The following is a 22,333-nucleotide window of genomic DNA, read 5'->3' on the forward strand; positions in this document are numbered from 1 at the left end:
AACGTTTGTAAGAGGCTCAATTTGATATAATTTTATTTTTGATTGACTTAGTACTTCTAGCGTTTTTTTTTACTAAAAGAAACTGATCGATTTCTGGGGTAACATTTTGGGCTCGAATTTTGCAAAACAAAATATCCCAGATAAATTCTGCTGAAATCTAAGCAAGTTTAGTCTTCATTTTTTTTAAATCTTAAGTCAACTCAAATTGAGAAAAACTTGTTTTAAATTTCTAGTTCGAGCTCTGTCCGGATAATTCAAATCAATTTTTTAACATCAGAAACGTTGAATTAGAATGAAAACAAAACTGCTCGTTGTTTTCAATTCAAAAAATGAAAAAATTCTTATTTGTTAAAATTTTTTTTGAAAATCATCCTCCTTTGGCTAGGTTAAGTACAACGTGATATATTTTGTACATATCGAAGTATTTAAATGACCAAAAAGCTTGCCTCAAATTTTTGGAAAATTTGAGAGACAGATTAACGGATTCAATTTCTGCTTACGCGTGGATAGCATGAACTATAGCGCCCGTTAATTATCCCAATATAGCAATTTTGAGCCCATATAACTTTACGAACTCTAATTGAATACCTTTAAAATTGAGCTCAGGGCAATTATAAAATTCAGATGATGTATAAAATTCAGTCAAAAATTTGCTAGTTAAAACGCTGAAACTTGGCAGAAAAAAAATCACCCCGAGGACGAATATTCCGTCACTTTCTTCGAAAGTTGGAATAAAAAGTCTAAACACGAGAGCCACATTTTGTTTTGGCAATTTTTTCGTCTTCCAACAATCACGTGCGAACGTTTCTGATTTTGTTCTCATGATTCGGAAATTTGGTTAGTCGAAGTAAAATCAGCCATTTTAAAAAGGAATCGGAAAAACATGACACATGCCATAAAAAACAAACACGTCGTCTTGAATACCTTGGGTAAATTTTCTATTCCACTTGTTGGGTTTGAACTCATTCTCAAACAATTTATCAAGTATTTGATCGCTATATATAAATAAACTGTATACAATACATATATCTCAAACAATATGCGCACATTGAACATTCTTCAGTTTTATTCGGGATTTCAGCTCGTGATCAAATCGCAACCCACGTATTAATGCTGAAACAAAACATGTGATCAGCTGTGTCACCTAGCTGCTCTTCTCGGCCTCCTGCATCTGCATGATGAGGTTCTCGTGTAGCTCCGGCTCCACACTCGTGCACCATTCGACCAGCATCTGGATCACGTTTTCCTTGTTTGCCTCGGCTAGTCGGTCCACTTCGACCAGAGCAATTTTGGTCTCGTCTTCGCCTGCCGCCAGGTCGTCCGCGTGCTTGGCTTTGAACGCATCATCCGCAGCTTTAACCTTAAAAAATGGAGCTTAAAACTATGATTTCAATAAGAATTTCTTAGTTCATTTATTGGCGACCTTGGGACAGCAAAAACATAAATGATTCGATTAATGAAACACTGAGTTGTTATGAGCAATAATCAAGGTTGCTCGTTTCAGGGCGAAGACTGAATATTGCGATTTGCTAAATCTTTTCAATTTTGACTCAAATATGAGTTTCAAACTACTGTTGTTATGACGCTTTTGATATTTGAAAAAACGCAACTGTAATTTGTAACGGTGAGAAATAAATTCTTCTTCTTCTTTGTGGCTTGTAAATTTTCAATGAGTTGTATTTTATGATTTCTCTGAAGAATTAGATTATTTGTCCACAAGTTGTAGACAAGAATGCTCGTATCAGGGCAAAGCCCTGATCGTTCCGAGTACCCATTAACTGGTCTCTTTTTTAAATAATCTCTTTAACTATCCCCCTTTCGCAGAAGGGGGATTCAGGACTAGATACAATTTCACATATGCTTAACTGTTGAACTAGTTCCTTATAGGGGGGGGGCATTTTGTTACTAAGTACAAAATGTAGAAAAAAATCCGTTTTTGGCTAATGAAATATTGTATAAGTATAATATCAAATTTTAAGCGTTAACAAGACTGCTTGTATCATGGCGAAGCCCTGAATGATCCGACTGCCTTTATAGGTCTATAGATAAGGTTTTTTTCAAAACAACTTGTCTGAAACAACTCTCTGAAACAACTTGTCTGACAATTGATAGTTGGCTTTAGTAATTTCTTAAAGATGAGTTAATTCTTAGTTGGCTCGGAGTTTTTTTCAATTCAATTTACTTTTTAGGGCACCTTGGAGTGCGTTCATTACAAAGACAACCGCGTATTAACACTCGTCAGTAAGTAGACAAATTTTATATTAACCAACCAGAATCGAGATGCAAAAGCAAACGTACGAAATAAATAAATATTTTTCGCATCTGGATTCCGACGGGCTTTTATAGTAGTATTCTACGACTTAATACCAGCCAATTTAACACCCTACACTTTAATACATAGTCTTTTCACTAAAAAACAATTTGAATCTACATCAATTTAATTGGTAATTTATAACTTAACACCATAATTAAGGCTGTATGAACTCCTTATTTTGAATCATATCACACTAAATATTAGTTTTCCAATTAACGCACGCGTCGCATTGAAAAATTGGTTTATCTTAATTGTACATGCTCGATTGAGGCTCTCCAATTAAAATACTTATCAACAAGTTCGTAATTTAATATCAATTGGATTTTTCACTAAACCATTATGACTACTAAACAAAAACCTGCTTGCGCTAACTCTTAACAATTTGACACAATATTACTTAAAAATCATAAATTCTGACAGTCGTTTTATGCTGTACTCAAGTGATCAACAAACGCCAAACACAAATTATGACTGAGTCTTCTTTCGAATCCACAGTTTCATCTAATAACAAACCAATTGTTATAGCGTCCGGCCACTAGTTTTTTTCAAGCATGAAAAAGTTCAATGAGAACTGGATTTGCTCAAAACAACAAAAAAAAACACATAAATGTTGAGCAGCTGTCATTACAGAAAATAACGAATTGATCGAGACGCGTGGAGACAATAACCGTGACATTTCAGCGGGAAAATCAGATGCCCGAAATGTCATCAAGTAATTAAAAGCTCTCAGAGAGCTATTTAAACCGACTGTCGCAATGGCCAGTGCCATTAAGCCAATAATATATGCTTTAGCCACTCATTTTGCCCTCCCAACTTCAGACAAACTCATTCGAACTGCTGCGCGCTCACGTAAGCCGCTAGATGTATACATGCACCACCTATCCCCATTGCGCGAAACTTCAAGGTTCCTGAAAAACTTGGAAGTTTTGTCTAGTATGACAGTGGCTCTGACGTAAAAGGTTTGTTAGTTGTTGAGCAAGCTGCTTTTCAGTCCTTCCAAAAAAAAATTCCCTTGAGCGCATTTATTGGGTTGTTTTTTTCCATCTCCCATAGAATTACATGAAAAAAATGAATTGGGTCTGATAATGACCTACAAACGAGTCATCCTTTAGTGCTGGCCTTAAACAAGCTGTTTTCACTTGCATTCGAAAAAACAAAAAAGATTTGCGAGGTCTATGATATGATCGTTCATGAAATTCAGAATGCATGTGACAGAAAAAATTAAGAAACTAAAAAAAAACCGGCGAGTTGTGTCTGTATTTTGGCTCTACTTATATAAAAAGCATGGTGATACACCATAAAAACTTACTCCCACCCTCCCTTCGGAACCAGCGAGATGCGGCTGAGAGTGGGACTTCTAGAACAACAAATAATGTCGAAGGATGGCACTTCGGCATCCAATATTATTTCACGGAGCCGGCCCAAATATGTGGAACGTAATGGGCTGCCTGCGAAAAGACGACTAAGTGCATAAACTAACTTTTTCGATTCATCGAGTGGCTGTGAACTCCCAAAGTAAAAAAGTACCGTGTATTAAATGAATGAGTACAAAAACAACGTCTGTTTACGAAGACAAAATTAAACTGTACTTTAATCAGAGCATTATCTAGTTTATATTGAACCAGTATAAAATTTGTCTTTTTTTGTTTATTCATTCGTATCCCTAAAAATCAAATTTAAACCGTAATAGAACTTTTGTCCTTGTTTTTGGGATGCTAGTTTGGTAGTTGGGCCTGGCAACCGTTTAGCTATGTGTTGAAGCGCCAACCATTCAAAAAAAAAGCTGAACAAAGCAATGGTGTTATAAAATTAAGTTCGAGAAGGATTCTGAAGATGAGTGATTATTAGTCATTTGGCATTGGTGAATTTTTTTTTATTTAAAAAACGTTTAATGAAATCGGAGCCTTGAAACTTGTTGAACGATTGTTCATTTTTGGTTCCAGTCATTTTCCAATCAATTTTATTGGCAAGGTTAGTTTTATTCAAAACTTACGCAAATTAAGTAGCTTAGAATGATTTGTCTTTACATGGCCAAAAAGTTTTTGCTTTATTCTTTGATGCTTACCAAATTCCCCTTTGAAGTAAATTCCTTTTTCATTTTCGTTTAAAATGGTTTTAAGTTGTAGTTTTAAAATGTAGTGGTGTTAAAATGGCAAGGCAACAAAAAGTTGGGAGTGAAATTGTATGCTGTCAAGTTTTTTAGTGTTAAAAAGATGGGAACCAGCATAGTGTTTCCTTACTTACCGAGGGGTATGAATACACGGTTGTCTACTTCCTACTACGTAACAGGGATTTTTATATGATGACCTGGCTATGATCATCTGTTTTCCAATCAACAGTTTTGCTTGAAAATTTACGCGCTTTGTGCAGTTAATGAAAAAAAGGATCTACCAAACAATCCCCGCCCTATTAATAAATACATTAAATCAGCACAGAGCTTTCTACTGCGAACTCTTTTTTTTGCTGCATTCTGATTGGTCGAAAAATCGACTGTTTTAATCTACTTAAAATCCCCCTTTGTTAGGAGGGTCGAGATTATTGAAAAGATCCGATTTTTTAGCACCCAGCACACTTCTATGAGTGCTAAAAAGTTTCGATTGAATAGTTCGCCAAACAACGTTCGCCTCTGAATAGTTCGCCAAACAACGCCTTGAAAACTAAATTTTCTTGTTTTTTTTTTATTCTGCTAGATCTTTTTAGATAGTTTCATCATTATTTGCCAAAACCTCAGTGATGAACCTCAAGTAGTTACAGAGAAAGCGACAGATACGCTCAGAAAATTTTCATTCAATCCAATGGTTGAAAACTAAAAATTGCATATTTTTGGTCCTGTGATTGTTTATCTAAAGTTGCAAACATTCAGTCAAAGATAAAAATTTGGGGTCGATTGGAGCCGTCTTTTGTCGACGTTGAAAAATTAGGTCTAAGCGATCAATTTTCAGGCTCTAAGCGAAGCGCTAGAATACTTTTGTGAGAATGGCTTTATTGATAGATTTATACGGAACATTTAGTGTTTTTGGACGCACGCGCTCCGCGGTTTTAAATTTTTATACTTCGGCTCCAAAGACACCGTCAGAAACATTTCAACGGGTGTCAAACAAACATTTATGTAATGAAATACTTCTAACTCGAAATGGGTATGTGGCAATCAGAACTGAAGGATTCAAAATGGATAGATACATACAAGAGCTACGTTTTTTGTTCCGACTTTCTTAATACTTAATATGGCGTGTCGGGGGATATTCGTCTAAAAATTCAAATTTAAAAAAAAAAAATTTCATTTTGTTTCATTTCATTTAATGTTTTATTGTTATTACTGCTCCATAAACCTCAAAAGGCAGTTGGAACATTCAGGGCTTCGCCCTGATACAAGCAGTCTTATTTCTTTTTCAATGGCTTCGACTGACACAATGGAACCTGATCTAAACTACATTTTATGATTGGATAAATTAGATATTTTACCACTGTAAAGTATTTAATATTAACCAATCATGATCCATCTAACTAACAACCCACTTATTTGTAAGTGCTGAAATTACTTGTAATTTCAGCACCAGAGAGATTTGAATTTAACTTAGAAATTAGTTGCCTCTCCGAGAGAACTTCAGCAGCCGCAATAAACCAGTATACCCTAGATCTATTGAGCCTAGCAGAGACTAGTTAAACAACCTGAGACTAGAATAGTATAAGAGTAAGATTAGGATCGGTATTAGACTAAGAAGTTGCACGAATCTATCCGGCCGAAAATAAGATAGCGTGACGAGCAGACGGTGTACCCTATCCGAAATTACTCTATGAGTTAAGACCATCGGTTATAACTCATCTGGTGCGACCATAAGTCTCGAACAAGACCTTAATAGCTTAGAATTAACCAAAAATAGATTAGAATTTAGACAAAACATTTTTAAAATGTTACACGACGATAATTTAATCGAAATATCTCTACGACTCAATAGATCAAAGCCAATATTCCGAACGATAATAGAACTACCCGGAATTGGAAGAAGACCTCGAACCAGAGACGACATACGACAAAGTAGAAACTTACCAAATAGTTATATGATAGTACGGCAAAAGCCAACACAAACTTTTATATTTAGAATTTTATTAGCAATGAATTTAGATTTTCATTTGCAAACTTAAATCTTGAAGTCAATCTTCATGATCATTTCAGGCGCTAAACAAAAATATTAATATACAATAACGATTGATAAAAAGATCTCAGATCGTTTTCCTAAAATTCTGCAGTATTCTATAAAACATGTTTGGAAAATATTTATTGAAAATCAAAACAAAAATTAGTAGCATGACAATAAACTGTTAGTAATCATAAAATCATCAGTTGTCCCAGCTTCATCACCTAAAACATAACAGCAATCATAAGCTCACTAATATCATTAAAACACTAAATCTTTTCTTAAATAAATTTAAACCATTTTAAACTTAAATTCACTTAATTTTAAAATCAGATCATCAAGGCTTATCCTTGGATCTTAATTAATTTTCTATTTAATTAAATTTAAAAAACTTGATCATCAAGGCCTATCCTTGGATCAAAAAGAACAATTTTGTTCTCCCCCACCCACTTAGCTAGTGTCTAACGACCTCAAACGTCGATTCACTATCCAACCCTTTCAAAAAACCCAAGACTAATAGAAATTTTTGAACAAAACTAATCATTCAAATTAGGATAAACAGTGAAGAACTTCGGTTATTCATCCTTAACTTGAACCCTCCTCTTACCAGACCCAGGATAAATCTTAGACTTAGTAAGTTTAAAATAGTATCTAACGAACTACTCGCGTTCTAATTATACCTGAACCTTGTGGATCGATTTACTATTCTCCAACCCTTGAACACAATCACTACCCCTAAGTAAGATTAAGTAAGTTAACACCTTAGCTTATACTAGCCACGAGAAAGTAAAAAATCATTCTTCGAAATCGATATACTTTTCTCTCCAACCCTGAACAAATAGACCCAGGTTAAGCTAACCAAAAAATCGTAAGGACTAACAATTTAAGAAAATAGAAATCATCTAACAACTTTTTGCATCCGTCATCCTAAACCTTGTCATTTAAAAATCTAGGAAACAAACAAACAATCGTTTTGCACAACTGTGAAATAGATAACAAAAAATACGACCTTGTAATCACACCACACACACAGAGAATCAACAGAAATTTTTAACAATGTTTAACTTCCAACATTCACAAATAACACAAGACGAATTTGATAAGTTAGCCAAACAGCTAATAAAATATTCATCAGTCTATGCAACATCCAAATTTGATGTTGGCAAAATCAGTTCATCACTACATCTCCCATTAAAACCTGACGCAGTTTTCAAAAAACAAAGAGCAAGTAAAGTACCAATTCATTTACACGATAAAGTGAACAGATTACTCGATATTTTAGAACAATACAAAATTATATCACCGGTAAACAAAGAAGAACAACCAAAAGGTAACACATATATCAACCCTGTTATCATCCTAGCAAAAGGAGAATCATTAAAAATAGTTCTAGACGCTAGATATCTTAATTCACTAATAGACGAATCAAAACGCAATTGGCCTATTGAACCAATACAAGTTATTTTAACAAAAATAAACGGAAAATACTTTACAACCGCAGATATGAATAGTGCATATAATCAAATGCCACTAGATGAACAATCGCGACGCTTAACACAATTTGTTATTGGAAATCAGCAATATGAATTCAACCGCCTATTCTATGGAATATCCATAGGACCAGCAGCATTTTCAGCTTTTATGAGCAAAATTTTTAGACCACTAATACTAAAGAAAAACGCAATCACCTATCTAGACGATGTTTTTATGCAATCACAGACAAAAGAAGAAATGTTTAATGTTTTAGAACACTATCACAAAATACTTCAGAACGAAAATCTGAAGGCCGCCCCCGATAAATCACACTTCTTTTCAACACGAGTTAAATTCTTAGGACACAATATAGAAAGAAAAGCAATCACTCCATTAAAATTACGCATTGATGCTATTCAGAAGCTCCAGCCACCAACAAACAAAGAAAATCCAAGAATTCCTTGGAATGTTAAATTTTTTAAGCAAATATGTCTATAAAATGCAATTATACCTAAGACCATTCTATAATATACTTAGACAACAAAATAATTTTGAATGGAACACAGAACATCAAGCACGATTTGAAGAAATTAAAAAACTCTTAACTGAACAAATTTCGAATACAATTCCAGATCCAAATCAACCATTCTATGCAATGTGCGATGCTTCAAATTTTGGCATCGGCGCAGCATTATTACAATCACACAATGGACAAACAAAATGAATCTTATATCAGCAAATTCTCGATTATTCACTCAAGCAGAGCTACGAATCTCAACTCTAATGAGAGAATGTACAGCCATAATATATACACTAACAGAATATGAATTTCTGATACTTGGATCAAAACATCCAACAGTTCTATTCACAGATCACAAACCAATCATTTTTCTCTTTACACAAAAATCTAATCCAAATCACCGAGTTTATAGATTTCAATTAATTCCAATGAAATTCCCAAACTTACATATAGTTTGGACAGCAGGAAAGAATCTTGCATTACCAGACACTTTAGGTCGAAATACACCACCTGAATTACTTACACGTAAAACTACAGTTGAAATACCCAAAAATATAAAATTTTACCTTGCAGAAAACGAAACATCACCCCGACTAGAATGCAAATATGCAGTAAAAACTGACGTTGAACAATCACAAATAAATAATCTACAACACTTCCCACTTTATTTAGATTGCCAAAATAACCACTACGAAGTTGATCTACTTGGAACATCAACTTTTAAACCAATTCCATATTCACAATGGATAAAAAATAACACCCAACAAAAAAGAGTAAAACAACACCCGCATAAAAAAGACTTTTTTCCGTTAATTGAAAAAGAAAATCTAACTGATAAAATAAATTTATCAGGACCGCAAACAAACGATTCAAAATACACAATAAATCAAGTTTTTGACCTCCATGACCCACTTGATACAATTCCTTTATCTAAATTAGAAATAGAAAACATTTTTCTCCCCCAACAGATAAAGTTACAATTAATACTTTGAAACAATATCAAAATCTTGACCCAATAATTAGACAACTAAAATCATGGCACAAATATAAAACTAAACCCGTAAAGGCAGATACAACAATATTAGGAAATAAAACACTCCTCCGATATTTTCGAAAATTTAATAATACAACAATTAATGAAAACACAGACCTTCTAGAATACCAATTAAATGAATCTACAGTTCCCTGTCTCCCTTTAAGTATGATTCTCATAGCTTTTAATATCTCACATACACAAAACATTAAAGGACACTCTGGATCAGAGAAAACATATTCAAATTTCATACAAAACTTTTATTTTCCAAATGCACCAATTTGGATAAAAGTACTATGCAATGATTGTATAGTATGTCAGCTAAATAAACCTTATCCAAATCAAAAACAAATAGCACAAAAACAAGACTTTAAAGGACAAAGTTTGTACTTTAACCACCGTATTTCATTTGATACAAAAGGACCAATTTCACCATCATCTGAAGGAAACTCCTACATTATGGTAATTGTTGGAGCATTTACACAATATGTAGCACTTAACCCAGTACCACATTGTAACGCTTATTACGCTTACACAACACTTTATGAACACTGGATAGCCAAATTCGGACTACCAGAAATTTTAGTTACGGACAACGGTACGGAATTCATAAATAAGGAAATCATCACACTATGTCATTTATATAACATCAAACACAAACCACGTACATCTCACGCACCTTGGACAAACGGCTTAGTCGAAGGTATGAACCGTTCACTACAAGAATATCTTAGATGTATCATCAATGGAAATGATACAAAATACACCGAATGGTCAGCAGATGTAAAACTATTTCCCTTAGCATATAATTCACAAATCACGACAACTCTAGGAATGTCACCATATGAAATGGTTTTTAATCAAAAGCCACGCAAACCAATTATGTTTACAGCAAACTCTCATAAAAATGCACAAAGTCATTGTCAACCGAATAAAGACTCAATTTGTTATAACCTACCTTTACACACACACGATGAAGATCATTTTCATCACCCACAAATTCTTAAATTAGCCTCCGGTACAAACACCGAATGGATTTTAAACAGAGATAAAAAACACAATGAAATTTACCAAAAAGTAACAAAAAAGTTGTTACAAAGGCAAAACATTAATGAACAAATAAATTCACGCTTTACACCAGCCTCCGATTTAAAAATTGGAACAATTGTTTTAATACCCAATTTTAACACTCAAAAAGGAATTTCTAAAAAATTACAACCCCTTCGTAAAGGACCATACCAAATAATTGCCAAACCCACTGATGTCACATATAAAATCACCGACTCAGACAAAAAAGAAATTGTTCAATATCGAAACAATCTATTACCTTATTACCCAAAAGAATACGCACTACGCGAACTAACTCAATTATATTCTTTCACAGGTTTAAAAGTTATTCAAAAAAACCCACATACGGAGAATAAAACAAAGGAACAACATGACATTCATCTCGAAAACCAAAACAAAAAATCAACTACAACGAAAAACAATACAAAAAAGCTAGATCAAAATATACCTCAAAAAGAAAGAAAAAATAGAAAATTGACAGAAAAAATAATACCCCAAGAACAAATCGACAAATCAGAACATAGAGAGTCATCACGACTTAGAAATCAACCACGTAAAAACTATAAAACATTCATCCCACAATCTAAAATATTAAAGAAAGTCGAATTTGGAAAAACAGCTTTAATTTTATATTTCATAATCTTTGCACCTCTGAAATATTTTGAACTTTCATTTTTCAAAATAACATGCTGACAAACACGCAGCGACTCTAGTTCATAATTAGCCAATAGGATTCATCCAATCCGTCACCTTCTCTAACTCTAGCACAAATCAACTAGACGAACGATATTAAAACTCCAGGCATATCTATAACTATAACTTTGCGACCTCCAGGTCAAAAATAAGCAAACCACTCCAACTTGACAACTAAAATAAATATCACTATAATATCATAACCCTCCCTTATCTAATAAACCAAAAATCAACAATATTTCCCCAACTCAGACCTCAAATACCCCCCAAAACAAATATGTTAAATTAGCCTAAAGTAAAAGAACGACCATTTTAATTAGCCTAAAGTATAAAAATCTCAAAAATACCCCAGATCATTTGACAAATAAAAATAAAGAAAAAGAAGACCTCCCGATCACCATAAAATTTGCCCCCAACAACTTTTCACAAAACTCAACCCACTTGTCAAAAAACCAATAAATAATTCGACCACACTTGAAAATTGCCTCAAACACCAAAAAATATTCAATCGAGAAGCCATTTCTTAAATGCTCTTCTCTCGACCAGTCAACATAATTCTTAACATTCTCATAAACTTTTTAACGATATTTAAACTTTTAATCATATTTCTTTTTGATACCTTTGAATCTTTTGTAATAATCTTAATCATTTTTTGCAATATTTTTTTAATTTTCTATTCCATATTTGAACTATACCTCCAACTTTCGAAAGCTATTGACTATATCCACAGGTACGATTCACAAAACTTATCTAAATGATACGAACCATTTTTAGTAGAACAGATATTTTTTTACTATTTGTAATTTTTATAACATTTCTATCATCCCTCATCTTGACAATATGCAAATGTATAAAGAAAGCAATCATCACATTCGCCCTAGCAACAATCCTCCTAATTCTTTTTCTAGAAGAATACTATAATAAACATAAATTTTTCCACTAAAAGAATAAATAAAAAACCATCAAAAATTGCTAACCAACAATCACTCAGTCAGTCTTCACCGACATCATCCCAAGATAACCCAACACCACCTTCAACTACCCAAAACCCCCAAACATCCACACGAATTTCCTTTCAAGATAACCCATATACCTTTGAAGAACGACACGCTCGCTTATCTGAACCACTAGAACCAGTTCAACGACAAGCACCTCTAAGCGAACCAACATATAACTTATACCCAACACTACCACAAGAATTAAGTAGAATACGAAATCCTAGTCAAAACCAAAATACAGTCGAAATAAATAGACAAATTATACATCCTCGACGAAACAGAAATTTTCAAACTCCCCGAGTTCATTTTGATATACCTCAATCCCCATCACAAAGTACTCCAGAAAACCCCATTGGTATATTACCAGAAACCCCTACGCTTCTTTCACAACGTAGCACCTCAAGCCTACCCTCAGATTACTTAGGTTCAACACCAACATCTGAACAAATACGTGAAAATCCCTTTAACCCCACAAACCAAACTTCACGACTACCATATTGGACAACACATTCATTCACACAAGGTGAACCAAATTTAATCAATGATCCAATAGATATTTCTACGGATACAACAACATCCTCATCACTACCAGAAACATTATCACTACCATCAACACCATCAATAAGCCAGATTTCACCAACTCATTTTAACTTAAACTTCCCAAATAACCTCGACGCTAGATATCGAGAACAATCATCAACAAATGTTCCTTTAAGACTAGACTGGAATACATTCACAGCACCTCCACCATTATTTGGACAACACCCAGAAAGTAACCGACTCCACAACTGGGCACTCAATAGATTACAATATAGACAAGACATCCACGAAGACATTCGTGATCATAACATCCAAATACTCCAACAAAATAGTCTACAATTAAAATTTGAAATAACGGTTAAACTAAACAACATTACTCAACATCCCTACCCATTAAACCCGCCAAATATAACAGCTCAATCACTACCACCACGATTTATAACAACTGAAGTAATATACAAATACGACAGATATACCAAAAAGACAATTGGTTACATCACATTTTATAACCCATACTCAGGATTATCATACACATGTATATTCTAAAAATATTAATTTTTCTCCAACTCTTTTTTCTAGTAATCTCCAATCAGAACATAAACCCTTCCCCCCGCACAGGACCCCAAGATTTATTAGTAACACATTACGATTGTGAAGAAAATCAACAAAAAACACTACACAAATATGCAATAAATCAAGTATCACAATGCGAAACAGAACCACAAGCTATAGAAACTACAAATGTAATAGCGACACTTTATTCAAAAGCCCGAGCAACAACAGTCATAGGATATAAATTCACAGCAACATTTTCTGAAAAGAAAGTACATTGTTCACAAGTCTCAAATGGAAATAAAAACCGACTTGACCACGAATCATTCTACCAGAGTAATATCGAACGACTTTTACATCTCAATCCCGAAGATTGTAAAAACGAGTTACTCAGACTAAATATCAGAAGAAATAAAAACACAGATAGAAAATTAGTATATTTCCAAGTTTTTGCAGATTCTGTACATCAAGCAGAACTTGAAAGATATCAAGGACATATAAAACTAGATGAAAAATACCCATACAACGGCGCACACGGAAGATTAACTTATGACATACACGATAAACACTGGATACCACACATTGGTATGAATAACCCATCAAACTGCAAAGCAGACACAAAAAATAAAGGATATCAAGAAATCATGTTTTTCGACTGGAAAATACAACTCGAAAAAATACAACTCACACGCGATTTATCTTACAACACAATGATCTATCAAGGAATTAGATTACCCTGTAAAAACGATCAAGGCTATTGTGACCCTACAACACGAACACAAGCAACAATTGTTTGGTTCCCCGAAGACACATGTACAACATTTCAAGTAGCAAAAATACACGCTCGTATGATAAAATTTCACGAAAAATATTTTATACAATCAATCCCATATGAACAAAAAAATCCATCACGAAAACAAAGTTCTAACTTTAGAAACATACACAATATAGAAAATAAATTGACACGTTTTCAAATATATCAAGAAACAGAACTTGCATGTAAATACAGAAATCCACTTCACAAAACACAATACTCCGAAATATTAGTTGAATACGAAAAAGGATTCGACATGACAAGTGGAAAAGTAAAAATCGACCCATACGCCACAAGTCACCCTATAAACGAAGGAACATCATATATACCAGTTGATTTTCAAAAAAGTATAGGTCAACCTGGTGGACATCTAAAGCCCCATAACACTAGAAGCACACGTTTACAAGAACTATCACTAATGAATAGTACATATTTCGGTAATATCCACTATGATATTCACCTAGATATGAAATTAGACTACACAATTAGCCGAATTTTTCAAGAAATGTCACTCTCTGAATTAGAAACACTTCACCAACTATGCGAATTAGAAAGGACACAAATCCTACAATCACTTGCACTAGCAGTATTAAAAATACCCTACGCAGGATATTTACTATCAGGAAAGAGATCAAATTTTTTAGACTATGAAGGAAACATTTTATGGTTCTATACCTGTATCAAAAAAGTATCACCACTATATGTTTTTGAAGATAAACGATGCTATAAAAGAATCCCTATCTTTTATAAGAATAAAGTACATTTCGTTGACACACTTTCAAGACGAACCTATTTCTGGGATACCGCAGTCCCATGTGGATCAGAAAATAGCCACAACGTAGTACAACTGAACCCTGATGAAGATAAATATTACCTTCTTACCCCATATCCCACATTAATGCAATCACTCAAAAAATTTTCACCTGAAAGCATTAGAGCTATTGCTCGAAACCCAAATATTGACCTACAGTCAGTTGGAATATATTCAAAATCCGATATCCAACATCACATTAGAACACAACAATTCCAAGAATTATTAACACAAATGGACACTATACAAAGACAATCAATTGACCAAAACATACGCAAACTTGCCGAAACCGCAGGATTTGCAGATATTTATACACAAGACTATAGCGGATATTTTAAAGACATTAAAGACTATATATATCTAAACGGTGAAAAATACCGACCACAAGATATCTCACCTTTAAATATTTTTAGCTTTGTTACACTCAAAAATGAAATTCTTGATTTTCTAGGATGGCCCTATTACATCTTAGAAAAATTAACTATTTTATACGCAATGTTTAACTTTATAGGATTTCTTTTTTCACTTTTAAAAGGAATCTATAATACATGCGCTATACACACACAAGTAAATAGACAACCAAGTCTAGCACGCATATTATTTGCAGGATTTTTTGGAATTTTTTCATCATCAATAAACAAAATTCTTTTAGACGCACAAATAAAAGAATACAACACAAAAATAGCAACAAGACAGAACACATATGACGAAGAACATAACAAGGTAGAAATAATGCCCACAGCACCAGTTACCACCCCTACCACATAACCATCCATTATCCCTAGTCCCACGAAATTTTCGAAATTTAGCAATAACACATAATCCAAATTTTAGACCAACCATATCACAAAGTCCCATTCAGCATATAATGACACATCATTCACTAGATGAAAATACATATGAACAAATTATAGAACAACCCCATACCACCGCTTTTCAGTCTCAAAATAATAATTTTTTTAGCCCACGATGAGCCGACAACTTGGATCCCTACACCGCTCAAATTCCCATCCAACCAACCTCAACACTCCAATTACAATAATTCCACTTTTTGCTTTCCCGCCACTCGATTTCCCAACCAATAATGTAACATCAGGCATGAATTCAGACACTAATTCACATATCTCAGTTTTATACTCCATTTCACAACTCAATAACCCAAATATTGAAACCCCTGATGAATTTGCAGACTCTGAACCATCTCCATCCAATAATTTTCAAACCAACTCCTCCGTTTTTTCAAAATCCCCTTTTCAACCAATCCCACCAAATAACCCACTCCCATCCATTTCTACACCCTCTTATGCTTCACAAGTCACCCCAACCTACTCTTCATTTCATTCAGACCGATCATCCAATTCTCCAGATACTCCCCAAATCTCCCAGGAACTAGATAATTTTATCACCCTACAACAACAACCCTTTCCACCTTGAAAACCCCACTATAAATCAGATTTCATCCACAATAGAATCATCAAACCCACCTACCCCTACACCCTCTTCAGCTTATACCGCATCATTAGCACCATCATCCACATCCACCGAATCATCAAATAGCACTAATAGAGCTTATCGCACTTTCAAAAGAAAATTCCCAAACCATCCATTTCCAACAAAACCAGGAACAGCCCGTGAATATATTAATCATCCAAATCACACTAACACGAAAGATTTTTTAGCAATCACCTTACCTTCATTTCCACAATATACTTTGAACACTCCTAACAACACTAACGACACACGTAGTTTTGTAGATGAACAAGTTTTAATGCCTACACTTCATTGGACATCATATTATCATTTTACTAACCCCCTTTGCCTACCTTTATCTAATACTCACATCGATATAGAAAGAAATCAAGATTTGCTATATCGACTCACCACACCACTAACACATAGACAATTTACTTATATAGGATATAAAAAGTCACTAAAAACATACACTGCACCCCGAGCAAACGAATATACGCTAGAATATTACGATCAAAACATCATCCGAGCTAACCAAGACCAATTTTTAGATGATGATCGTTTCGCTAACCCACAAATCACAGAAAAATTCTTCATAAAAACACCATATGTATTTACACTCAATATATTTGATCGCAAATTCGACCACGTCATTTCTGAAGCACTAACCGACATGCAAGCTTACGAAAGTTTTAAAGAAAGATTTCAATTATTTTCACTAACCTTCAATTTCCTTGCACCACAAGAACGCGATTTGCACTGCTCACACGACATTATGTTACGAACTAAACAAACCCACACATATACATATTATCGCTTCATACAAAATCATTTTGATCTACACACTCCATCAAGACAACCACACCACCGTTTTCAATTTATTAACTCTAAATACACATCACCATTTTTTCTTAACTTCACATATTGCATCAAAGATACTAACCTTCACGGTATTCTTCGCAATTATGATCCCATAACCCAAATGTATATTTTTTGTCCCATCACGAAGACCTTCAACGCAGAAGAATCCAGACCCTTCCTTATCCCACATGAATTTATCCAACCTATAGAAATCCCGATATTAGAATTCATTCACAACACTAAATACAATCACAAATTATATAATCTCATCCAAAACACACCTTATGAGTTTGCAGTTGGCACTGAAGAACTAAAAACTATTAAAGCACTTCAATTGCTTTGGCCACTGCTTCAAACTAAAAACATCATTCGCATACTAGCAAAATTACTAACAAATTCCGACATAATACACGACATCTTCCCCCACGGTTTTTTCCCCGACGACTAAGAAGTAAGTATAATTTATCATATTCATTAGCAGCTTACTAAACACCACAACACATATAATAATAGCATGACTAAGAAAAGGAAACCAACGGTACCCAAACCGGATTAAACCAGTTTAAAACTGGATAATTTATCCTTTTGAAGACTATTATAAAGTCTAAGAAAGAAATAATAAAACACAAAAAAGTCGAAAGACAAACCCATACCAAAAACAATTTGATTTTTGAAAAAAGGACACAACCAACGAAACATAAGAAAAACCACAATAAACCCAACATAAAACGTTATCACATAACAGGACCTCTCACAAAAACCGCACGAAATCATACTCCCACTCCTGGCCTAACCCAACAGAGAGGACGTCCTGAGCATGCTCTATAGCCGGCCTAACCCACCGCGCTACATCCACGCTTTGTGACCACACTTCTATTTTTGATAAGAGGTACTCAAGGGTGAGTAACTCTTCAAAATAACCGAACTAAAACAAAAAGCTTTTGTGAAAACAACTAACCAAAATCATAATTAAAACACCGAACTAATAAAAATTTTATAAAATGTAAATTATACCTTGCAGTATATAGATCAGCATACAACACCAAAGACGAACATCCAAAGACAAAAGGACCCCACTACACTCGAAAAAGAATGGCCAACCACAATCAATATGCCGTCCACAATCACAACTCAAAGGATTTAGAGTACGACTTGACTTCGCAGAAAAGGACTTCATTGAACTAGACCAATGACCACCTCGATGTTCAAGTATACGTACAGATCCGAGTAACCAGGCATCCCCTCCACGCACAATCTCCACGCCATTCCCAGACTAGGTTGAACACAAAAGAAGTTCTCTACATGAAACAGAAAAACCTGTCATAGCAAACCATTCTGAAATCAGATTTGAGTTTGTTGAGAAAACCCAGTCGTTGTCATAAGAAGACACAACGATTGATCATGGAACTTCTCTAACAGGAGAACCCAGAAGAAATATGATGTTCGCCAAATACCAACGTCCATCATCCATCCTTTGAATTGCAGAAAAACTATTCTAAAAAACTCTGTAAAACCCGGATGGGTGGAACCTGATCTAAACTACATTTTATGATTGGATAAATTAGATATTTTACCACTGTAAAGTATTTAATATTAACCAATCATGATCCATCTAACTAACAACCCACTTATTTGTAAGTGCTGAAATTACTTGTAATTTCAGCACCAGAGAGATTTGAATTTAACTTAGAAATTAGTTGCCTCTCCGAGAGAACTTCAGTAGCCGCAATAAACCAGTATACCCTAGATCTATTGAGCCTAGCAGAGACTAGTTAAACAACCTGAGACTAGAATAGTATAAGAGTAAGATTAGGATCGGTATTAGACTAAGAAGTTGCACGAATCTATCCGGCCGAAAATAAGATAGCGTGACGAGCAGACGGTGTACCCTATCCGAAATTACTCTATGAGTTAAGACCATCGGTTATAACTCAACAAACTTTTAAAAATCTACATTAAGACCATTTATCCACGGGGGAAAGGACCAACACAAGAGCTGTACAGCTCATCACGGCGAACCGCTGTTGTGCCCCTGTTTAAGAACTACATGCAATTTTTTGTGGTTATTTTTCTGGGCTGGGTAATGTTGCTTCACCCTCAAGCAACGAGCACGGATCATGGTGGGCCTCGAACATCCGACCTTTCGATTAAGAGGCGGAGACGTAACCACTTCACCACCGCTCCCCATAACCACTTCACCACCGCTCCCTCGACTCGTTGAGGAAGATTGAAGTGTTGTTTTCTCTTAAAAAAACCTGATACGATTTTCAGCTCCGGCTGTTGTTTATCAACAAAAGCCTTCAAAAATCAAACAACCTTTCCTGCAAGGCCAAGTGCTTTATGAATAACTTAAGGCAACTTCCCAAATTACGAATTCTTCAATGATGTTAGTTTGAACTCATATAAGTTGAAAGGAAATGATGTTCTGCAGTCAGGCGAAAATCACTCTTAGCCAGTCCGTCACTCGCCGAGAGCAGGCCGTTCCGCACGGCATGTGCTTGTTCATATTCATTATCAGCATGCTTCCGCGAGCAAAAAGACCAGCGGCGCGACTTACGAAAAGACTGATGATCATAAAACACGTGTTCTGCATTGAACCTAGGACACCTTCATCCCCCAACCTACGACAGTATAGTGAACCTAACCCCCCCTTCACCCAAAGGAAAGATTGACTTATTTTAATAAGATGCGCAATAGTGATGAAGAAATGTGTGTATTGTCAGTTAAATATCTGTGGTGGGGTCTTACCTCCTGCTGTGCCTGTTCCTTGAGTGCGATGATGTGGTCGTTGGCCTCCATCTGGGCCCTCTTCAGCTGCTGCTTCCTCTCCCCCCTCGCAGTCTCCACCACCCCCTTCGCCTCCTTCTCAGCCCTCAGCAGGGCATTGATCGTGCTATTCGAACTGTCAGATGACGTCATCAGCACTCCTCTCTCTGTGTAGTCTAGTGTCTATCCTTCGAAAAGTTTCTTCACAAAATACTATTTGTTTATAAAGAATCTGACAGTGACATTTTTGAGTTCCTGGGGCTTAAGGGGATCCTCATGAGCGGTAAAACCATAAAAGGTTGACAAACAGCATGATAACTTTTAGCTATATAATGAAAATTACGACTATGTAGATTTCATTTCAACAAAAAATGCACTTTTTTACCGTTTTTTTCGGAACCGAAACAATTGATTATTCAAATCACAAAGTACACTACTTTTACTTGGAAGATAAATTTTAGGTATTTACTTATAGCGGGTTAATTCCGAGTGCGGACAAATTCCGTGACAAAAAATGGTTACTTACTTCTCTGAAAATGTAGGTTTGTAAGTTATGGAGTTGTTAACTATTTGTACTCTGCGTGAATAATAAACGCAAGTTTTATGTTCGAACCAGATTTAAACTGTGTTTGAGTTTCGCGCAGTTTGTGTCTAATGTTGGTTTGAGATAAACTGAAGAATGATCGTATTGTTCATTATAAACATACGCTTAACTATAGGCCGTAAAAACGATTAGCTCTACTCTAACTCAACTAAATGTGCGCCATATTTTATTACTCAAAATTACTCTACACAAAGAAAAAAATCCCGATTCGGTAATTGCATTCCGCATTTGCAAGATGCGATTATTTAAACATACACTTATAATTCAAAAGCATCTGTGTTCAAAAAAGAAGCTTCAAAAACCGACTAGGCTCAGGTTTCTTCAATCAAATGAAAACAAAAATTCTGTACCGGAACCGGGTCTTAACAATTGTTTTGCCCCCCCCCCTTCCTCCGCCGCATTACGGTATCTAGTAAAGATGTGCCATCCCTTAAATACTTAAATAACTATAATTCATTAATTACGAACATGTGAGTTTTGCAACTCGTAACGAAGTTTCCCCCTTTTGCAATAGGGGTAAAAATTAGTTTACAAGATCCTCGGAGCAAAATCATGAATGTTCTGATCGCCTTTTAAGGTGTTAAGTTTCGAAAATTCTTTTTACAACAATCTGTTCGGCGTTTCTTTCATATATTGACTTTGGGTGCCGGACATCAAGCCGACGGGACTTCAAGCCGAATCGTAAAATTAGGAACTTCAAGCCGAAAATTTTCTCATGAAGTCATGAAATAAGATTAATTTGAACACTTTTCGGAAGATTTTTTCATTTTCATGATCTTTAGTCGGTATTTATTAGCGTTTTCATAAAATTTAAACATCCAAATGATGTTTAGGAAAGTTGAAAAATAAACACGGTTGAAGGCAAATTTCTTGTTTATAATTTATGCATTTTAAAAACCAGCTGATATTATTAACGGATGTCAATCCTAAATGATTCATTGTCATAAATAACGCTTATTATGGACTAAACTAGCGTACGATTTTGAAAAGCAACGTTTTACAGATGAAAAAATATTGATTTGAGGTGCTTGTAAAGTTTAATTTTCGGCCTGAAGTCCCTTGGGCTTGAAGTCCCGTCGGCTTGTTGTCCTAGACCCATTGACTTTTGCTTTTTATGCAATTGTAAAGTATTTGCTTGAAGGACCGAATGCTTGAAATTAATTTTAGCTTGCTTTCAGCCAATCAAAATTGAGTATTCAAAATCTCAAAAAAAAATCACAAAAATCTCAGAGTAAGAAAATAAATCCAGGCCATTAGTGTTATTATTGACCGATTAAACAATAAGTAGATAAGTTTTCAAGACTGAAAAAGTCTTATTTTTTGAACTCATTAATGTTGATGATTATCTGAATAGTAATGCGGTTGTTACCTGCAATTTGTAATATTTTCGATTATTTTCCACTGATGTAATACATTTTCTGTTAATTTTGACTTCGATTTTGTGAGAAAGGCATTCAGCCAATAGAAACGTTTAGCGATTTTGATTGGTTGAAACTTTTCAAGCATTCAGTCCTTCAAGCATGAGAACCCTCCCCGCCATATAGTCATATTACATAACTAGCCCCTAAATTTTTTATTGAAATCTTGATTTACTAGACTGACCAACAGAAGAAAAAGTAGAATAAAGTTGATCTCATATTCATCATTGTTGTGATTTTACATCAGGTTTTGCAATTATTG

General features: G+C 34.7%; 1 protein-coding gene across 3 annotated transcripts; it reads right to left on the bottom strand.

The window, feature by feature from the left end:
* Positions 1–916: 916 nt before the first annotated feature.
* On the bottom strand, positions 917–20,840 carry LOC134842215 (uncharacterized). 3 transcript variants are annotated; one of them, XM_063858448.1, is made up of 3 exons: positions 20,576–20,840; positions 20,032–20,232; positions 917–1,360 (listed from the first exon to the last, which is right to left on the bottom strand). In XM_063858448.1, exons 2-3 carry the CDS (start codon positions 20,200–20,202, stop codon positions 1,145–1,147), a joined length of 387 nt encoding a protein of 128 aa, XP_063714518.1. In that variant the 5' UTR covers positions 20,203–20,232; positions 20,576–20,840; the 3' UTR covers positions 917–1,144. The 3 variants fall into 3 exon arrangements, with proteins under 3 accessions (XP_063714518.1, XP_063714516.1, XP_063714515.1); XM_063858446.1 differs by having other exon boundaries at positions 20,032–20,237; positions 20,576–20,837; XM_063858445.1 differs by having other exon boundaries at positions 20,032–20,250; positions 20,576–20,834.
* Between the last annotated feature and the right edge of the window lie 1,493 nt (positions 20,841–22,333).

The sequence above is a fragment of the Symsagittifera roscoffensis genome, chromosome 3, assembly GCF_963678635.1.
Source record: "Symsagittifera roscoffensis chromosome 3, txSymRosc1.1, whole genome shotgun sequence".
In the NCBI taxonomy this organism is placed as follows: Eukaryota; Metazoa; Xenacoelomorpha; order Acoela; family Convolutidae; genus Symsagittifera; species Symsagittifera roscoffensis.

Bases quoted from the DNA above. Each gene is read 5' to 3' on its own strand.
- LOC134842215 (XM_063858448.1), bottom strand. From the start codon at position 20,202: ATGACGTCATCTGACAGTTCGAATAGCACGATCAATGCCCTGCTGAGG. The intron at 1,361-20,031 runs GTAAGACCCCAC...CCATTTTTTAAG, and splicing joins AGGAACAGGCACAGCAGGAG to GTTAAAGCTGCGGATGATGC.